Source organism: Lagopus muta, chromosome 25, assembly GCF_023343835.1.
Source record: "Lagopus muta isolate bLagMut1 chromosome 25, bLagMut1 primary, whole genome shotgun sequence".
Lineage (NCBI taxonomy): Eukaryota > Metazoa > Chordata > Aves > Galliformes > Phasianidae > Lagopus > Lagopus muta.
In genome coordinates this window covers 1,509,871-1,529,639 of record NC_064457.1, presented here as the reverse complement: position 1 = coordinate 1,529,639, position 19,769 = coordinate 1,509,871, and the positions used below count along the sequence as shown (strand labels likewise).

The 19,769-nt window shown below is 56.3% G+C and overlaps 3 protein-coding genes across 5 annotated transcripts in view; 2 read left to right on the top strand and 1 right to left on the bottom strand.

The window, feature by feature from the left end:
- Positions 1 to 4,103, top strand: part of SKAP1 (src kinase associated phosphoprotein 1) — a 125,636-nt gene extending 121,533 nt beyond the window's left edge. Inside the window, exons 12-14 of one of the 3 annotated variants that reach the window (XR_007373293.1) lie at positions 2,081 to 2,198; positions 2,804 to 2,913; positions 3,992 to 4,103. Coding sequence is in view for 2 of the 3 variants with exons in the window: in XM_048926558.1 (XP_048782515.1) it covers positions 2,081 to 2,182 (102 nt within the window). In the remaining variant the exon portion in view is untranslated. Of the gene's footprint in view, positions 1 to 2,080; positions 2,738 to 2,803; positions 2,940 to 3,991 lie in introns of those variants that run through there. The other 2 variants (XM_048926558.1, XM_048926559.1) reach the window with 2 other exon arrangements.
- A 614-nt stretch (positions 4,104 to 4,717) lies between these two features.
- On the bottom strand, positions 4,718 to 10,797 carry SNX11 (sorting nexin 11). Its single transcript, XM_048926560.1, has 7 exons — positions 10,699 to 10,797; positions 8,242 to 8,290; positions 7,983 to 8,069; positions 7,785 to 7,885; positions 7,413 to 7,511; positions 7,013 to 7,225; positions 4,718 to 5,824 (listed from the first exon to the last, which is right to left on the bottom strand). Exons 2-7 carry the CDS (start codon positions 8,260 to 8,262, stop codon positions 5,683 to 5,685), a joined length of 663 nt encoding a protein of 220 aa, XP_048782517.1. The 5' UTR covers positions 8,263 to 8,290; positions 10,699 to 10,797; the 3' UTR covers positions 4,718 to 5,682.
- Positions 10,798 to 10,927: 130 nt separating this feature from the next.
- CBX1 (chromobox 1) lies at positions 10,928 to 18,204 on the top strand. Its single transcript, XM_048926561.1, is given in 6 exon segments — positions 10,928 to 11,069; positions 15,579 to 15,754; positions 16,252 to 16,429; positions 17,125 to 17,219; positions 17,840 to 17,867; positions 17,869 to 18,204. Coding segments are annotated over 5 exon segments (558 nt in total). The 5' UTR covers positions 10,928 to 11,069; positions 15,579 to 15,614; the 3' UTR covers positions 17,986 to 18,204.
- The last annotated feature ends 1,565 nt before the right edge of the window (positions 18,205 to 19,769 follow it).

The window sequence follows — 19,769 nt, the reverse complement described above, 5'->3', positions numbered from 1 at the left end:
CGATGTGTGAAGGGGGCAGTGCCAGGTTGTGGTGAGCAGCACCTGAGCTGCTCCTCCATAGAGAAAGCTGCTCTGTGTGTGGGGGGAAAGGAGCTCCCAGCTGCATCCCATGCTGCAAGTCCCCTGGGGACAGGCAGGCCCTTGTGGACGGGTAGAGCCTGGATTTCAGAGCTTGCCACAGCCCTGAGCTGCTTTTAGACATACAGCTGACCTGGTATAAAACTCCCCGGTGTCAGCCGACCCCTCGTACCTCATCGATGAATTAGATTCCTCCATTTTCCTAACAATAATGTATGACACACAAGCACTAATAATGGGGCTGAGCAATCATAAACCGATAAGTCTCTGACTGATTGGCTTTTCCTTCTGCATCCATCAAAGCGTCATTGATCTTCTGTGCGAAGCGAGGTGATGAATGGCGTTCCTGGAGCCCAGAGGGGTTGTTTATGAGAGCTGGCAAAGGAGTGCAAAGGCAAGGAGGGCTTGGGAGTGCTGCTCGGGGGTACATTTCAACCCCACGGAGAGCCCACAGAGCCTCAGCAAGAAGAGAAGAGTGGGATGGGGCACTTGGAGCTTCCCAAAGAGCATGGAGGTGTCCCCAGCTGGCTTTGTTCATGGGTTTGGTGGCAGTGGTTTGTGGTTGGGGTTTGGCTTGGTTTGGGGTTTTGGGTTTGTTTCTTTTTTGTGGTGGTTGTCTTGTTTCTTTTCCCCTCTGTCCTCTTCTTTTTCCCTTGCGGATGGAGCTCAGCAGCATCAATCCTTTTATGGGCTGCCATAAGAGCCCCCAATTGCTGGTGATGATCAGAACGAGAGTCTGCTTTTGGCTTCCATTGGCACCGGGGAACGAAATGCAGAAAGTGCCTGGGAGGGGGGGAAGGGAGGGGTTCTTCATCCTGGGAGTGAATCTGACAGTTCCAGCAGCGCTGAGATGGAGAAGAGCTGCATGACAGGAGCAGAGAGGGGCCCTAGGGGGTAGGATTGGCTTCCAGTGCTGCTGGGTGCCATGGCCCTGCTGGGTGCCCATAGGCAACTGGGACAGAGCACCAAACTCCCCCTGCCCACAGCACTGAGCTGCAGATTCGTGAGTTTGCAGCCCCTTCTGTAAAGTCTCAGCTAAATTACTTCCTCCCCACCCCCCCCCATCCAACCCAGTCCATGCAGGTATTGAGCACAGAGGCCCCATTAGCGTGTAATTAGGTAAAACCAACCCTCAAACTCCCTCTTCCTCTCCCCCCCTCCAAAACCCGAGCACTGCAGCCCTGTCTCAAGCATCAGCACGTTAGCGAGATGTAAATGAGCACCTCCAGACGAGAGCAGAGTTCACCCTGCACTGGGCTCTGCCTTGCTGTGCCAGTGCACTCCTCGTTTTAATAGTTTAATAAAAATTAGCATAATTAACGAACATCTGTATGATCCAGAGTGGTGCAATTTGGCACTTGGAAACGAGGACTTAAACATTATTGCTGGGAGTTTAATGTTGTTTTAATTCTTTTTGGCACTGTGCAGTGAAATAAACGCTTGGTGCCGCGAGTTCTCGGCTGGCTCTCATTTGCATTTTCCTCCCTTTGATGATGAGCAATCGTGGGCTAGCCAGCAATTCATCAAAGCAGAAATTATTTTAAAATACCTCATAGTGTTCGGGCTATGGCAGAGCTGGGGTTGGGGGGTTGGGTGCTGGGGGGTCCCCTTTGCACGTGGGGTGCAGCTCCTGCTTGGGGCTGCTTTGCCCAGGGCTCCTGCTGTGCCCATAGAGGTTCCAAACAGAGCTGCTTTCTTTTCTTCTGGTTTTGCAATGGGATTTTTTTTTCCTGCTTTGCCTGCAAAGCATGGGAAGGGGCTGAGGGAAAGGGCTGCGCCAGAGTACGGGATGCAGCCCCCCCCCTTTCTTGTGCTGACCCACATCCCATGGGGAGCAAAGGGTGGGGGATGAAGGATGGGGTGAGGAAGGGCAGCAAAGTGCCTCCAGGTGGGACTCAGAGGGGAGAGAAACGGGTCTGTGTGAACCCAGCTGCCAAAGGAAGGGAGCAGAGCTGCGCCCGGTGCCCCTGGCATTAACCCTAATTCTGCTGTGCCTCCCCAGGAGTACAACATGTATGGCTGGTGGGTCGGGGAGCTCAACAGCACCGTCGGGATCGTCCCCAAGGATTACCTGGCAGCTGCTTACGAGCTGGAGGAGCGGTGAGGATGGAGGTGCCCAGGTGAGAGGTGGCAGCCCGGGGTTTGTGTGATGGGGAAGCAGCGCTGTTCCTTTCTCTCCCAGGACAGTTTGGCTCCATCTTCTGGTTTCTGTTTTACATGGAAGGAAGGTGGTGGGGCTGGGAAACAGGCATGGGTCAGAGAAAATGCCACAAAATGCCACCGTGCCCAGAACAGCTGTGGATGAGGATGCATGTGTGGGGCTGAGAATGACAGGGCTGTGGGGACGTGGTGACCTTCAGATGTTCACCCAAGAGATGGGGGCTCTGTGCAGCATCCCTGCCTGGATTTCAGCTCCGTTCAGTTCTATGGCAGAAAGCTGTGCCAAAACCACCGCAGCTGCCTCTGTCAGACCCTGAGAGCTGTATGTGACAGCTGCAACCTGCACTGACAGCAGCACTGGGCTATTCTCCCAAAGCCCATAGATAGGGAGGCATTTGGCAGACGGGGAAATGGAGCCCAGCAGTGGGGCTGGGACAGCAGGGGGTCAGCAGCCTCCTGACCGCCCTCTGGGCACGGAGACCTTCGTGTCCTCTCTGTGACCCACAGCTCTACCCTGCGTCCCCTTCCCCACACTCACCGTTTCTCTCCCCCCTCCCCAAACCAGGCGCTCACCCCCTCCCCTTGCCCACGCTGCGATGCCACAAGGACCCTCCCCAGCCTTGAGAACCCGTTACAAGAAGAGCTTTGCGTGCTCCGGACCCTGCACACCCCTCGGTACTCGGGCATCATCACCCCCCTCCCCCCCCCCCCCATGGGCCGGGGGTCCGCAATAAACTCGCTCCCCCCCCACCCCCTCCCCGCTTTATCCGCTCCAAGCTGCACTACGCCGTGCAGCCGCCAGGTGGCGCTCTGGGCCCGCGCACCGCCCGGCCGGGGGAGCGACACCGGCGGTGGGGGGCTGGAAAGGGGGTAAGGGGGGGGGATGCGGGGCTGAGAAGCGGGGTAACGTTGATGCGGGGCTCGCTAGTAGTACGGACCTCGGGCCTTTGGGATGGATTTGGGATGCCCAGAGCTCAGCTGGGCACGGAGGGACCTCTGGGATGGAGGTGTACGTTCACAACCCCCCCCCAACCCCTACCCCGGCGCACCGGCAGCTGCCCTTTACCTTCCTACAAGATCCAAAGCAGCAGAGAGCCTTTCCCAGGGCTTCCGTGCACTGCAGCACGGTGCTCACCCCGCTTTACACCACGGGGGTCGGATCCTGCCCTGCTCCATCAACCCCCTTCCTGGTACCCCGGGGACACGGAGCGGTGGGTGCGTGCAGTGAGAATGGGGGGGGGGGGGGGGGGGGGACGCACACGCCGTGGTTTGTTTGCACAGTTTTGAGACAGCTTTCCCCGGGGCGGGCGTGGAAGGCGAGGATGCGCTGTCTGGAGAGCCTGGATCGCGTCCAGGCGGCGAGCTTTGCTCCTGGCAGCGGCGGGGAGCGGAGAGACGTGCGGGGCTGCGGGGAGGGGAGGGGGGGCGGTTGGGGTTGCCCTGAGCCGCTCCGTGTGCCCACCGCAGCTGCTTCAAAGCCCGGAGCGAACCCCAAGCCACAGCCGGCTGCGCTCCCCCTACATCGGTTCCATGCGTGGCAGAGAGACCCGGCACCCCCATCCATCACATTCAGGCCCTGCAGGAAACCATCCCTGCACATCTTGGACCCCATCCCCAGCCATTCCTACGGCCACAGCAGTGCGGGAGCAGCGCTGTTCTGCTCTGCATGCAGCACCGGGGCGGCTATTCACCGCCCCCCCCCCCCCCCCCCTCCACGGTTCTGCCTCCGAATGAGTCACTGTTTTCCCAACAGCTTTGCAGAGTCGATCAACACCACTAAAAATAATTTCCGCCTGGCTCTGACAAGCAGCCAACACCGGGGCAGCAGCTGCACCCCCCAGGGGGAAGGATGGGCACCCTGCAGGAGGACCGAGCTCTGCTTGAAGGGCTGCTGGATCTCCATCACTTACAAAGGGAAGCCCCAGGGCTGGCCAGCTCCTGGCAGGGCATGGAGAGAGGGATGCCCGGAGCAGGGCTGCGGCTCCAGGCTGAGTGCCGTGCTCAGGTTTTGCAGCCCTGGCCGAAGGAGCGATGCCTGCAGGATGCTGTGCTGTCTATGGCCACAGCTGGCCTCGCAGCTGAGCCATTTGGAGCTGCACGTTCATCAGCAGACATGAATATGTATGAAGGGGGGCAGCCAATGGCACCAGCAGCTGCCAGCCTTCACCATGAACTTCTCCTGACATTTCGGCTGCCACACGATGGGTTTCCAACCCTCCCTCCTCTGCAAACCCAAACCTCTGTGTGAGGACAACCACCCCAAGCCCCGCAGATCTGACAGCACGACCCTCCCTCCTGCTTTCTGCTTTGTGGACCCTCTCACCTCTCCCTCCCAGTGAGCTGCACCAGCTCTATAGGGCTCTATAGGGAGAGGTGCCATCAGCAGCTCTGTTCCCTCCAGCCATCTATCTCCAATTAGCTTGGCCTCGGCCCTGCTTGGCTCCCTCCACCCACACAGCAAGGACAGACATCACCAGCAAGCAGCAAAGCCTCTTCTACTTTGTTTTTATTTCAAGTCAGAGCACGTCGGCTCTGCCTCTACCAGTGCTCAGGGTATAGGAAAAGGTGCAGGAGAGCACAGGGGAGCAGCAGCAAAAGTAACCAGGGCCCAAGCGTTGCCAGACACCCACTGCAAGGCAGCTGCATGCTGCGTCGCTCTGAGCTCCCTCCCTCCTGGCTGTGAGTCCCCCGTTCTCCTCCCCTGTTGCTCCCACGTTCCCCCACTGTGCTATCAACGTGTGGAAAAGGTTTGTTCTGCTGCAGAATCCCATCTGGAAGGGGTGGCTGCACAGACAGGCAGGGGAGATAAACTGTTCCCTCATTCCTGGGTGGGTTTCGTCTCTATTTGTCCCATCTGCGTGCAGCTCGTGGGGCAAATGCTGCCAGCAGGACCCAGGTGTGGGCAGAGCATCTGCAGCCTGCTGTGGGTTCCATGCAGCTGAGACCATCAGGAGCTGCACAGAGCTGCTGCCGCTGGGGAAATGCAGCCTCCACACGGAGGGCTGACCCAAAGGGATCTGCTGGGCAGCAGCCAGCTCCCCACTGCCAGTCTGAGGCTGCACACATCACAGCCAGCACATCCCACCCTGCCCAGGGCCAGGAATGTACCAATAACACTGTGCACTGTGACCTAACCAAGCCCTGCTACCACTCCAATTGGAGAGCAAAGGGCCACGGGAATAAGAAACACAGGTTTCACTAACCACTAGATCTCTTCTCCAAAGAGAAGAGCTACACAAACACGCTGCCTGGGATATCAAGGACAGTTGAGAGTCATCAGGGAGAGAGCACACGAGCCCCGGACACCACAGAGCCAAGGACAAAGCCGTGTTCCCAGCACATCCCCAGTCCTGCCAGCCCGGCCTCCCTCTGGCTCAGCCAGCAGCAGCTCCTCCAGAGAGGGCTGCAGGTCCTGGGGAAGGCAGGTGAGGTCGCTCAAACCATTTACTGCATCTCCTGCTGTCCACCCAAGGGCTCTGCTGGTTCATCAGGGCTGTCCGAGTGCGCGTCATCCATGCCAAAGTCGCTCCAGTGCGGGAGGGTCTCCAGGCAGCTCAGCCCCTGTGTGGCCCCCAGGCTGGCACAGCTGAAAAGAGAGCAGTCAGAGCACTGGCAGCACTGCAGCGGCTGCTTGTGGTTGTACACGAGGGCAGCACCACCAGTGAGAGGCAGAAGGTGCTGGCAGCAGCAAGGAAAACGCAGCCCAACACCTGCATACCTACCCTGCTAGCTCAGGCTGCTGTGCTCTCCCAAACCCTATCCTTCAAGCACAAAGAGCTCTGTTTTCAACCCAGCTGGGGTCTAGAAACATCTTTCTTTCCATTCATTGAAAACCAAGCTGAAAAAGCACTTGCAGAAGTGGTACAGAAGGCCAGACACGGCCTCTTGCACAGCAGGCTCAAGGAGCGCAGGGATGCGGAGCTTCACTGCCAGGCAACCTGGACCTGCAGGACTTGATGCAGAGGTGACAAACGCAGGATGCTTTCCTCTCCTACCATAGCAGCTGTCTCCCCAGGTACAGAAAACCCTCGACTGGCAGCAAGGTGGCAGCCCTCCTTACCTGATGCCTGGCTGATTCCCACACACACAGCCAGCGCTCTGCTGCTGTGGTGAGCATGAGATGTGCCTTGCACACTGCAATGGCCGGGAGGAGATGCACATAAAACCTGTGTTCTGAAAGGCTCAAAGGTTCCTCACCACACAGAGATTAAGAAAGGAATGCATCCAAAGATCTCTGTAAATCTCAGCTTAAGTTTTTCTGGGAGACTCAAGCTCTCCTCTGCTAAGCCTTGGCTATGGCCAGAACAGGTCACCCTTTCCAGGCAGCCTGAAGGGCAGCACAGGAGACACTGGCAACAGCCTGTGACATCCATCTCTGCTCATCTGGTCCCTGGAATCCTGCCCGCTTGTGTGCAGGGCTATGGAACACATGCTCAGCTTTATTCCTTTAAATGACTGCAACAAAGATGTGACAGGCAACTCAAAAAGCCACTCAGGAGTCCCTGGAAAGGCTGGCAGCTCCTCTCATTTCATAGTAGGAATTGTTTCCTAAAAGTGAAACTGCACTGCACAGACACCAGCCATTTCTAAGCAGCATTCCTACAGCTGCAAGCACAGGCAAGGGGAGGTGTGGGCAGCAGGGCACCACCTGGCTCAGGGTGCTGCTGGTACCAGGTCTGCTCAAGCCAGCACAAAGCAGCTCTGAGCACAGCAAGAGAGCTGGGCTCTGCCCCACTGTGGTGCCCCTGGGTCAGCCTTTCCCTGCCTGCATTACCTGCCATGCACACCTCCTCCCGGCAGCAGCGTAGGGCGGCTCTCCTCCTCCTGCACCCAGCCACAGTTGGACATGGCATAGTGCAGGATGGCTTCTGTCACTGTCTGTGAGCCTTGGCCTTGCACGCATGCCTCTATCTCAGGCACGGAGAGCTGGCTCTGCAGGAAGAGGTGCAGCCGGCTGTCGGAGAGGAGGACAACATTCTGCACAACCCTGTGCGAAAAGAGAAGGGGCTGAGGCAAGTCTGCAGGAGCACAGAGCACTCGGCCCTGTCCAGGCAGCTCACATGGCCAGGGTGACCCCCCCAGCAGATCCACTGCCACCTCACAAACAGCATCTTCCAAGCACTGCATCCTCCCTCTCACGCCCTCCCAGAGGTGTGTGCAAAAGCTTCACTCACTTTTCCAGGAACTGCTGCAGCCCCTGCCTCCTCTTCTCAATGAATTCATCTGTGCTCCCCACAAAGAAGGTGGATTTCCCAGGCAGCTCTGGGACAGGCCTGCAGGAAGAGAGCAAAGGCAGCAGCTCAGGGTCAGATTGCCCAGCACTGGAGCAAGAAGATGTGGGGCACCACGGTAGCAGCAGCTGGCCCCCTGCTTTGTGCAGAGCCAGACCTCACGAGTGCCAGCGTCCCACATCTACGTCTGGAGAAAGCCACCCCTCTGCCTTTTTTATCCCCATCTGCTCCGAGAGCACATAAGACACCCAGAGCAATGGAAGTGTGGTGTCTGGGTGCAGGTGGGGGGAAGCAGGGAGCTCATGGCACGCTTACACCAAGCCAGCATTCTTCTGGAGCTGCCGCCTCAGCCACACGAATTCACGGTACCGGCGTCGCACACATGAGGTCTTGGCTGTAAAGGCCTTGCTGTTGGTCTGCACAAAACAAACAAACAAACCACAGATGCGATCCTCCCAACTGAGGGGCAACGAGGCAGGTGAGCTCTGCTGTTTCCCAGCAGCCACAACTTACATGGAGGAAGATTTTATAATCCACATAGGAGTTCCAGGAGCCTTCGTTCTGCACCCGAGGGTCCTGGACGCGCACTGTGGTCAGCTCCTGGGCACAAACACTGCCTGAGCACAGGGCAGAACCTCCCAGTCTCATCCCCACCCACCCCCCAGCTCTGCCCAGCATTCAGCTCCTCTCTCCCCTCCATGCAGCACTCAGGGCTCCAGCATTGCCAAACCCCAGCCAGGAGCAGATAAAATCACATCAGGAGGCGTCTTACCTCCTCTCGGCTCTCCAACATCCTAGAGCCAGAGTCCAGAAGGAAACATCTGCACAGAGGACAAAGGACATGATAGGAAGAGATGGAGCCCTCAGACATTCAGGATTCCCCACGTTCTCCCCACACCCCCAGAAGTTCACATTTCTGTCTCACCCAGCAGCACCTCTGCAGCCCCCAGTCTTAGCACAGCTGATCCAATCCAGTAAGCCACCGTGAAATAAAGAGGATGCATCCAACTCCAGCAGCCCCCAGGGCAGAGAGCAAAGCAGCATTAACCTCCCACAGGCCCCACATGGGCCACACAGCCCATCATGCTGCTGCTGGGGGATGCTGGAGGCTGCTCCATGGCCAGAACTGGGACATGCAGCATCTCTTCTCCTTGTAGCTCCATAGGAGAAAAGCATGGAAGAGCCCAGCCCCTCCTCACACTGCATGGCAGTTCTGCACTGAAACACCAGTGCTGCCTGTTCAGGTGGTAAGGAAAGAATCCCGCTTTGATCACAGCTTCCTCCTCTCACCAGCCTCCCCCTGCTGTCTGCCCAGCACAAGCAAAGCAGCCACCTCCCAGCCAGCATCCTCCCGCTGCCAGATGAGCCTGCTCCTCTCCCTGAGATCAGCCCAGCTCCTGCTGCTGCCCCAGCACGTCTCCCATTAGCACCAGACGCAGACAACGCCGCTCCTCTCAGCTCTTTCACAATTCAACTGAATAAGCAGCAAACTCCAGACCACGATTTCCCCCTCTGGTTGGACGTCGTGCCTGCATTGCAACCGCTCGCCCTCACTGCCCTCCCTGCTCCTACCCTCCCCAGCACCCCACGGTGCCCTCATCTCTCCTGCTGAGTTTTGCCACGAGCTGCTGCCTCCTCCACCACATCCCTCGGGCACTGCTGGGCCCCCAGCTGATTTGCTGCCCCACTGCATTCTCCTGCAGTAATCCCTGTTTTGCAATGATAGCACAGACACGATGCCAGCGCCACGAGCAAGAGAGAGGACAGACAGTCCCCACACTCCATAACAGCACAAACCAACCCATCCAAGCGTCCCTTCCTGGTCTGGACCACACAGAGCAGGAGAGCTCATCAGGGGGAGCTAGCAGACCAAACGTGTCCTGGTTTCACCTCTCCTGTTTGTTGTGCAAGGCATTTGGAGCCCCTGGGATGAACCTGAGGCTGAGGACACAGCCCTGGCTCCTGAGGGACGCGGAGCAGAGAGGCACAGCAACCCTTCACCTGTTCCCAGTTCCTGGAGCTTTGCCTTTTAGGCCATGGGAGCTGCCAAGTGCTGGGTAGCATTGCGAGCTCAGCCTTTATTTATCCGCTGGGTTGTGAAGCAAAGCTCTTCTGAAGGCTGAGCTAATTTTAGCCAGGACAAGGGGAGGGGTGAGCCACGATCCACGCTTCAAAAATCTGGCTCCACTGGTTTGCAAGATTTCACTCGTCTGATCCAATGCAGAGAGCACAGAAGGTGTGAATGGACAGCAGAGAAGAGCTGAGGGCACAGAGCAGGAGCTCCAGGCCCAGTGCAGGCAGATCTGGGGTATCTCACAGTGACAGCTCTCACTATGGCTGGGTCAGGCTGCTGCTGCTGCTGCCGCTGCCGTTTCCAGTTTGAGCTGTAAGGGGGAGAGTGAGGAGAACCTGCCAAAAAAATCCCACTGCATTTCACTGCATGCAATCCTCCCCCTGGGCACTGAGGGCAGAAAACGTGCTACCAGTCACCCTGCCGGGCTCAGCAATGGGCGCTCAGCTCTCCAGGCAGCTGTGATCCCACTGCTTCCAGGGCAAAAACGGGGAGAGGAGAAGAGAGAAAAAACAGCCCTCACGGAATAGCAGAAAAGAGGGGCTGGGTTGCTCAGCTATAGGAGATTGGAGACCACAAAGGACAGCTGGGGGCCGCTGCTCCTTGGATGGGATGGGCAAAGCTGGGGGGCGACAGGGCTGCCTTGGGAGGGGTCCATGCAGCCCCAGAGGACCCAGTGCTGCCCGTGGGCAGAGCAGGACCGAGCACAGCCCCAGGCCTGGCACAGCACGAGGCCGCTGCTGCTCGCTCCCATGAGGGAACGCACACGTGTCTCACGGTCACACTTTCACACCGAGCATCAAATAATCTCATTTAAGCTCGATTCACAGTTAATTGGTCTTCACTCGATAAACCAAAGGGAGAAGGCAGCTTTGGGGGGCAGCTTTAAGCAGTCATGCCAAATCCTCTTTCGGGGCTTTTGCTTAAGATCCGAATTAAGGGCTCTCAGGGGGAGCCGCTGTTACCCCCACTGCACCCCGGGGGTCGCGATCCGGGGCTGCGGGGCACAGGCACGAACTCGGAGGCCTCTCCCTCTCAAGGCCTCAGCCCCAAAAACAAGCCATACAACCTCCCCCCTACCGCGCCGGGCTCCCCATACAGAGCTCAGCGTCCCAGTTACGGCCAGATCCGCCCCTCCCTCTTTCAGGACCCTCTCACCTCCTCACGCAGGACGCGGCCCCTTTAAACCGCACGGCGGCGCGGCAGCCTTATACCGCGAGCTGCACTTCCTCTTCCGGCCGGCGCGGTGCATGTTGGGTGCTGTAGTTCGCGCCGACGTCAGCGAGGGCCTACACCTCCCACGATGCCCCGCGGCAACTCCCGCATCTAACGGCGGCGGACTGCATCTCCCATAGTGCACCGCGGTGGGTGCGGGTCGCGGCGCATGCGCGGCGCGGCGCGGCGGGCACTGGGGCTGGCCGGGCTCTTTTGTTCGACGGAGGCAGACGGAGCGCGCCAGGCCCGCGGCGCCGGCCCCTGCCCGCCCGTAGGCCGCTTCCCTTCGGTAACCGTTGGCGGGGCTGTGCAAGGTGCGCGGGGCCGGGCCGCGGTTACTCTTGCGGCGTTGGGGTGAGGGGTTGCGGTGATTGGGGTGGGGGGGGGAACCGAGCGAGGCGGGGCCGCGCGGGGACAAAGCGGGGCCTGAACGGAACGGAGCGGGGTGGGCGGCACCGGGTGTGGAGATTTGAGGGGGGGGGGGCGGTGTGGAGGAGCCGCGTTCGGAGCGTGGGGGGGAAGGTTGGGCTGTGGAGAGCAAAGATGTGGGGCCGGAGGGGGTTCGCACCCCCATGGGAGGACGAGGAGGAGGAGGAGGTGGACCCGGACCCGAACCCGCTGCGGTTGGGGCGGGTGTTGAGTTTTCAAACGCGTTGTTTGCGTGAAGCTGAAAGAACGAAAAGCGGCGGGGTTTTGTGGCGGGAAGCGGCGCCTCCCGGAGCGTTCGGGCACTGCGAAGATCCTGTGCTGCTTTAAGAGACGGGCGGCAGGTGGGGGTGGGAATCGAGGCGACGTTTGCTGTGAACACCTGGGGTCCGTGCGGTGATCGATACGGTTGGAAAAGAGCCCTCAGATCCCAACCGTGCTGCTCAGCGCGCCCATCAGTGCCACATCCCCGCCGTGCTGCAGCTCCTCCAGGCGTGGGGACGCTCCCACCTCCGTGGGCTGTCTGTGCCTCGCTGCTTTTGCTGAGAAGTTGTTGTTCCCGGTACCCGACAGCAGCCTGAAGCCATCAGCTCCCATCCTAAAACCAAAGATATTGCGGTAATGCTTTCCTCCCTTTGCATAAATTGGAGAGGAGGAACGCGGCCCTGTGTTCCCACCCTCCGCTTTTGGCCCCCAGGGTTCTGTCTGCCTTTGCCAACCAAACCGTGGAATCTCTGTCTATGGGATGGGGTTTGTAGCTCAAGTTCCCTTATGATATCCCAGCTGTGTGTGTTTTTCTCTTAAATCCAGAGATAACATTCTCTCCTGGATTGTGAACTTAACTGGAAATGATGTGGCCGAGCTCAAAGGCTGTGGCTTTCCTTTAGTTTGATCTCTGCTCGAAGCCTTGAGCTTTGACTCGGACTTTCTGGAGGTGTTTTCTGTTGTGTTCAGGTTCTGGAGTGTGGAAGGTTTCACGTGCTGCTTCCCACTTCATCAGGACGGTGCCTGCTGCCTTTCCCTGACACATGCAGAATAAACTTGGAGTGTTTGTAAGTCCTTACAGAGACGAGAGATCCCGGCCGAGTTTGAGAAAGGCAGAAGGGAGGAAATGTTTAAAGCTTAGAGCTCATTAAAGCGAAGCTGAACTGCTCATCCTTTAAGGTGCAGCTGATGGAACCGGGCTGTATTCAGACCCAACCTCTGGGTCTCCACGTTATTTTTCTTGGCTCTCCTTTTGTTAAGCTCCCTACTGAAAAGATGAGCACGAGGCACTCTGCAAGGGCAGCAGCTCTCCCTCAGCAGCCTCTCAGCATCAGTTCCATTCCCTACCGCCCCAAGAAGTGCAGTGAGCAGAGTTCTGTGCTGGTCCATGCTGTCAGCCAAGCTCTCCTTCCTCCGCCTGCTATTCCTGTCCCTATAAAGCAGGCTTTTGTGCACACCTTCATGCTGGGCCTCTTTTTTCCTGCCCTTTTACTGGGCTTTGAATTCTTTTCGAGTGCCTTAGGTGTGTCGGGTGCTTTTCCTATTAGCTGCAGACCAAGGAGTCATTCTTGCAATCTTTCACTGCTCTGCTTTCCTTTTCACAAAGGATTTCAGCCTTGCCTTGAACGTTAGGTAAGAAGTGGCAAATGAAAACAGAAGGGCTTAGTGCAGGATTGCTAGACTCAGGATGGTCCTGTTTATCAGTGTAGACCAACTTTTTCATGCGTTAAGTGAGGGAAAATTGAAGTTGAACATAGGAAACGTGTGCTACTTCATGAGACTTTCTTGGGGTGGGATCATCCAGCCCCAAACCCTGTGGCCGTGAGCGATGTCCCCACGATTGCTGTCTGTTGCCCCCGCTGCATTCCCCTCCAACCCCAAACCAAGCCGTGCTCTGTGTGCCTGTGGCTTGTTTTGAATCAAGAAAACAAGCAGGGTTTGAAATGCCCTCATGCAAAGGCTGCAATCTTTGCCGAATCCCTTTGTCGTGTTCCAGCCTCCCTGACTGCAGTGCAGTGAAAGGCCTGCACAGCAGCTCGCCTCTGCAACGCCAGGCTCTGCAGCAGCTGCTGTGCTGGGGCTCAGCATCGCCTGCCTGCTGCAGGCTGCAGATGTGCTGTGCTGCGTGGAGCCCCGGAGCCACCGGGCCCCCTGGGCTCTGCTGCTGGCCTGCTTTTTCTGCAAGTGCTCCTGGCCTCGCATTTGCATCTTCTCTGCCCTTCCTGTAATGATGGAGCTGTGGCACGGCATTGCTTGCGCTGCTCCGTGGCTTTCCTGCTTTCTCCGTTTCTGCCTGTCTCACTCCCAGCTCTGGTTCCTGTGCCTCTTACAGACTTTGGTCCAGGGAACTCGGGCTCCTTAACTCAGCATCCCAAGGTCCTTAAGAACAAGGCGACAACTGCAGCGTTTGTGACTGAGATCCCTTTGGCTGCAGCTGGGAGCAGGGAACCCCAGGATCTCACCCCTGCGGGCCCTTTTCTCCACATACAGGTTGTGCCTCAGTGAGGGGAGGATCCTCCTCCCCGCGGGGGCGAAGGGGAGGAAGGAGCTGCCAGAGGAATTCCAGAGTGAAACTCGAGCCTGGCTTCCTGCAGGCGCTGGCAGCTTCGCCTTGTTGCATTGCACAGCCTTGGGCTCGCCTCCACCCAGCGTCCAGTCAATGCCCAGTGAATATCTGGCTCTGCCTTAGCCTGGGAGCAGGGCAGGGAAAAGCTTTTCTGCTACATGATGTTGTACAGCTTCGTTTCAGCAAGCTGTTCCCAACTTTTACTGCTCCCCTCCCCCAGGAACGGGGCAGGAAATCTGTATCCCTGGGGGCTGGGTGTGCTGTGGTATTTAATAAAGGAGCCCTGTGGTAGCCGTGCCCCTGCAGTGGGAATGTCCCTGTCACTGCTCCAGCTGCTGGGCTTTACAGGCTGGGGAACTTCTCATGGCTTCACACAGCGCTCAGAGCAGGCTTCATCTCTTCTGATGGATGCTGCAGCTCTGTAAGGCAGCAGGGCAAGCTCTTCCCTTGTCTCCATCTCCAGCCTGCTCTGGTGCTGACCCCTCTCTTTCTGAAACCACCAGGTAAGCACAAAGCAGCAGAGCCCTGTGCTGAAGGAGGGCTGTTGTTCTGCCTGGCTCGCCAGCAGCTCGGTGCCCATCCTCTGCACAGTGTGTGCTCCGAGCAGCAGCGAGGTCCAAAATCCAAACATTTGAGTGCAGTGCGTGCCAGAAGGAGAAGTGCTGCTTTCTCTGTGCTTTTCCATGCTCCTTGGCTGCCCTTAGGGCCCGTCTGTGAGACAGCAGCACAGACAGGGTGGTCTGGAGCCTCGGCTGGGTCCCTCCTGTCCTCTCTGGTGGGGTTTCTGGTGTCGTTCATGTTGTGGGCTTTGTGGGGCTCCTTTTTGAGCCTTTTCCTTTGAATGGGGCTTTAATGGCAGCTGCTCAACTCAGCAACATCTTGTACAAAGGGAGCTCGCTCAGCTGAGAGCCGAGGTTGTTCTTAACTCTGACATCTTCCTTTAGCGTAGATCTGCAGGATTCTTGTTTTGCTGTGTAAACTACCTGGCATTGATTCTTGTCAAGCTGAAATGTGTTGTACAGCGTTCACCTGAGCGGCACAAATAAAGTCTTTGGGCTGGTAATGTTTGACCAGCTCGCCAGTCATCTTGCTTGGCAGAAAAAGCATTTCTTACCGGAACAAAGCAGTTAGGCCAGGAAGGCTCTGGGCAGCTGTTCAGCAAGGTGGGTGGGTGACAATCAGCCCTCATGGGATGCAGAGCCGGGACCAGGAGGTTCAGTCCTGGTGACAGAGCAGTGACAGTGACTCGGTGCTGGTGACCTGGGCTGGCAATGCTCACCACCTCCCGACCCTTTGGGCAGTCTTTGAACCCGAGGGCAGCACTCCCATATTCCTTTGTGCAGGGAATGGCCTTGGTTTGGGTCAGAGCATCCTGCAAACCCTGCAGTGCTTCAGATGATTCCCACCAGCTCTGGGCTTGTGGCTCTGTGGCTGTTTGTGTGCCCTGGAGATAAGGAGAAGAAAAACTTTGGAGCTGGATGAACATCCTAGAGTGCACATACATGAAAACACCGAAGAAAAGAACGTGGGGAGCTCAGGATCAGGGACTGTGACTTTTGTTTAGCTTGGATTAACTGTTTATTAACTTCAAATCAATGTCAGCAGTGTGCTTTCTCCCTCCTGCTGCCGTGTGGATTTGCACATGGTTTCCACAGCTCAGGACAGGGTAGAGCTGAGATGAGTGGAAGGGCTTTGTGTGTTTCCTGCTTTGTAAGTGCCTGCTTCCTCTAAAAGAGCCTTCTGTGCTGGTTACATAGAGGCAAAGCTGGGTACAGTGTATACTTCTGCTGCCTTGCAAAGGCAAACCTGTCCTTAACACACACTGTGATCTTCTTTCCCCTTTCAGCAGCGTCGCCCGTAAGCTGAAAAACTGGCCAGCACAATGGGAAAAAAACAGAACAAGAAGAAAGTAGAAGAGGTCTTAGAGGAAGAAGAGGAGGAGTATGTGGTGGAGAAGGTCCTGGATCGACGGGTGGTGAAGGGCAAGGTGGAATATCTGCTGAAATGGAAAGGCTTCTCCGAGTAAGTAAGCAAGAGGGAGGCTGACTTTTTACCTGTTCTGATAGTGATGGGTTGAGGGGGCTTTAATCTGAAAGAGGGGAGACTTGGATCAGACGTGAGACAGAAATGATTTGCTCACAGGGCCTCTCCTTGTCTGCAAAATGGAGCTGACAGGCTCAGGGTGAGTGTAATGATGGAGAAGGTGGTACTGAGTGTCACCAGCTCTAATTGGAGCACTGCGAGCGTAGCCTAGGTGAGAAAGTCCTGCTTCTGTCTCACGGATTAACTGTGCAGTGCCATGGTGGTACATGGGGCTTCCTTCCCTTCAACGGAGTGTGAAGCAAGCAGACAGATGAAAAGAGAAATAACTGCCCTGGCCTCTGGCATCACTGCCCTTATCTGTTTCGTGGGGTGAGGGCACAGAATCCTGCTGCTTCTCTCAGCATCTCCACTTGATGTGGTGTCAGGACTTTCTGTCTGTCTCTGCCTGTAAATTAAACTGCTGGTTTTGATTCCAGTGAAGATAACACATGGGAGCCAGAGGAGAACCTCGACTGCCCAGACCTCATTGCAGAGTTCCTTCAGTCCCAGAAAACTGCACACGAGAGTGAGAAGTCTGAGGGGAGCAAACGCAAAGCAGAGTCTGACACAGAGGACAAAGGGGAGGAGAGCAAACCAAAGAAGAAGAAGGAGGAGGTGAGGCAGCGTGGGCTTTCTGTACTCACCTCCCTAGCTCTGGATATGGCTCAGTGTCCAGCACTGGAATAGCCGTGCTCTGAAACCTCAGTCAAATGGTTCTGCACAGAGGGGAGGCTATTCCAGATGAGCGAGGCACAGCTGGAGAGCTTTTGAAAAGCTGCAGCTTTTTTGGAAGGAGGCATGAGCTGCTCTCTGAGCCAGGCCTCTGTGAGAATCTAGGGCTGCTTCTAGCACTAAACTGAGAGGTCAGTCTTTGAACTTAAATAATGTGGAGCCATGGCTTCTCGTGAGCAGCCGCAGGGGTAAAATGGGCTGCAGGGCCTTCGAGAGAGGGAGCAGGGCAGAGCAGGGAGCCTCCCTCTGGGGATGCTTGTGGAAAAAGGACAGGACAGAGGCTCTGCGGTCTGGTTTGCATCCTGGGAGCTGCTGAATCTCGGCCAGCACAAAAGTTTGAGCAGCTGTGCCTCGGAAATCAGATCCTCTGCTTGTGGCTTTGGACTGCCCTGGGGCCTCAGGTCCCCTCTGGTGTACACCTGAGCTGTCTGCTCAGCGCCTGCTGGCCTCGGTCATTGCAGTCCAAGCATCTGATGCACAGAGCCTTTCTGAGCAGCCCTCAGTGCATCTGTGTGGCCTGCAGCAGGGCTGTGACCCATCACCCTTCAATGCTACAAGTGGAAACTTGTCTCTTGCAGTCGGAGAAACCACGAGGCTTTGCCCGGGGCTTTGAGCCGGAGCGGATCATCGGTGCCACAGATTCCAGCGGGGAGCTCATGTTCCTGATGAAGTGGTGAGTGTGTCTTTGTGTCTGTCATTTCTTCGCTTATTCTGTGCCAGAGAGGGAAGGACCTGCACCTGGGGAGTCCCTGCTACCTGGCACGAAATCTCTCACGATGGCGCTGCTGCCTGAGGTGACCCTCTGCGCTGAGGCTAACGTGGATGTGAAAGAAGCAGGTAGGGCCCTTGGGATTGCGTGGCTCTTAAGATGCCCCCCTGCAGCAGGCGCGAGCTTGGGGAGAGAGAGGGGTGTGATGTCGTGGCACGGGCCACAGCTGCAGAAGGCCACATCCCAAGGAGAGCCGTGACCCTTTCAGCTCTAGGGAAACAGGGCTTGGTGCTGGTGCAGCTGGGAGCCGAACCAGGCAGGTGAAGGTGCAGGAAGCACTTGATCTTGCACTGTATCAGAAGTACGGAGTAGCTGGGGAAGGGCTGCAGTTTCGATGTGGCTGCTGTCCCCACGCCTGACAACACAGCCTGCTTTTGAGGGCTCACGTGCTGCTTCTCTCTGCACCGGAGTCACTCGGGAAGGATTTGCCTGAGGACACCTCGGTTTTCCAACTGCTCGATTCTCTCCAGTTCTTCCACCTCCCTCTGCAGCCCCCTAATTTGCTCCTCTGCTCTGGCCTGTAGGAAGAACTCTGACGAGGCCGACCTGGTCCCCCGCCAAGGAAGCCAACATCAAGTGCCCCCAGGTGGTCATCTCGTTCTATGAGGAGAGGTTGACATGGCATTCCTACCCCTCAGAGGACGATGACAAGAAAGAGGACAAGAACTAAACCCTGGCACCCGCCCTGGCCAGCCTTTGTATAAAGATCTGAACTGTGGGTTTGAGCGAGAGGGGGAAAACGCAGCTCTGCTCAGTCGGGAGCGTAGAGATGGCTGGAGAAGATGCCCTTTTAAGAGACCAGTATGGTTTCTGTGCCCTGCAGCTGCTCCGCTGCTTTATGCAGCTTCATGCTGTGTACAGATTCAAACCAGCCCGGCTCACTTTGGGGGGGGGGAGGGAGGGAAGGGTGGGGGGTCTGGGGAAAGGGGAGGGGAGGGGGGGCATGGGATTTCCAGGCTGTTCATTTGGCAGCTTGTGGGAGAGGAAGCAAAGCCCCTTCCATGAAGGACTGTCAGTGGTGATGGGTGGGCTGGGGACAAGGAGTGCAGATGGATACTGCTCATTCTTCAAAGACCATCTCAGCAACCCACAGCCTTCTTCCCAATAGTGTTAACTCTGCATTTTTACGGCGTAGCATGCGTGTAGGTTTTTGGTTTGGTTTTGTTGTTTTAATTTTTTTTGTTCTCGTTTTGGTTTTCTGTTTTCTGTCGTTGGTTTCATTTTTGTTCCGTTTTGTTTTTTCTTTCGCTATTACTGGTTGTATCGGTCTGGGGGTGTTTGGGGGGGAGGGATGTGGGGCAATTGGTCTTGTTTCATCGGGGAGGGAGGGAGATGAGGTCTGGTGATCCAGATCATTTCCAGGTCTTTTTTAGAACCTGAATTCAGAAAAGGAGGAAAAAAAACAAAGAAAAAGGAAACAGAAAGAAAAGTAAAAGCCCAGTATTGATACCAGAACTAAGGAGACAGGGAGGCTGACGTGAGCCTGAGACTGTGAATGTCCACATCTTTGGAGCCGAGGTCCTCAAAACCCTCAGAGCAGTTGGTATCGGGGGGGGGGAGGGAGGGTGAGGGGAGACTTGTGATTCGTATTGTCCTGCAGCAGAACTGCCAGCTACTGACACACGCATTGTAGGTGGGAGGGTGGGCTGGGGATGCATCTTGACCCCTTCAAAGCCTTTCTACCTTTTTTTGTTTCTTTCCATCACAAGGTGCTATTTGTCAAAACCAGGGGGGAGGGAGACTTGTGACCATTCGTTCCTTTTCCCACCTTAATTTGACTGTCCAGCCAGCAGCACTGGGAACCCCTTCACATTTATCACATGGGAGAGAGAGGAAACCACAAAAGCAGCACAAAAAATAAAATAACAAAAATGAATTCCATATTCTCCCATTACAAGTGATTGTTTTTAGGAGGCCACGCATTGGTGCCGGAGCCAAATGAGTAACCCTGAACCTTCAGAGGGGTTTTTTTTTAAGTCCAGTTTATTACAAATGATGACTTATTTCATGTCTGGGATCATGAGCCCCACCAGACTCCTGGCACCTCCTTGTAGGGTGGTATGTATCTAGACTTGCATTGTACAAACCTTTTTTTAAAAGCATGTGTTTAGGTTTCTGTGAAAACGTTGTTGAAATGTAAAGTACGTGTTTGGATTTTAACTTCATACCGAGCTCTGTCCGTTTTTGTTTTGTTTTTTTTTGGTCTCAATAAAATTTTAGATTTATAATGCTGATTTTTTTCTTCTCAACCTTGCTCCTTCCTCCAGCTCTCTGTGCGTGAGCTCAGTGCAGAGCAGTGAGGAGGGGAACTCAGGCCTGGTGGCGCTGAACGAGGTTAGAGCTGCCCGCCGGCTCTCATCTAGGTGTCAACTGGAGCTCTGCAGCAGCCCAGGGCTGCGTCTCATTCGTTGTGACTGCAGAAGAGTCGTGGCAGAGAGGTTGGTAGCTAAAGGC

What these genes read in the sequence shown, in the direction of transcription:
- SNX11 (XM_048926560.1), bottom strand. Translation starts at nt 8,262, where the DNA reads ATGTTGGAGAGCCGAGAGGAG. An exon ending in TGTTGGAGAGCCGAGAGGAG is followed by an intron (nt 8,070 to 8,241) that starts GTAAGACGCCTC and finishes GTTTGTGCCCAG; the next exon opens with GAGCTGACCACAGTGCGCGT. An exon ending in CTGCAGCAGTTCCTGGAAAA is followed by an intron (nt 7,226 to 7,412) that starts GTGAGTGAAGCT and finishes CTTTTCGCACAG; the next exon opens with GGTTGTGCAGAATGTTGTCC.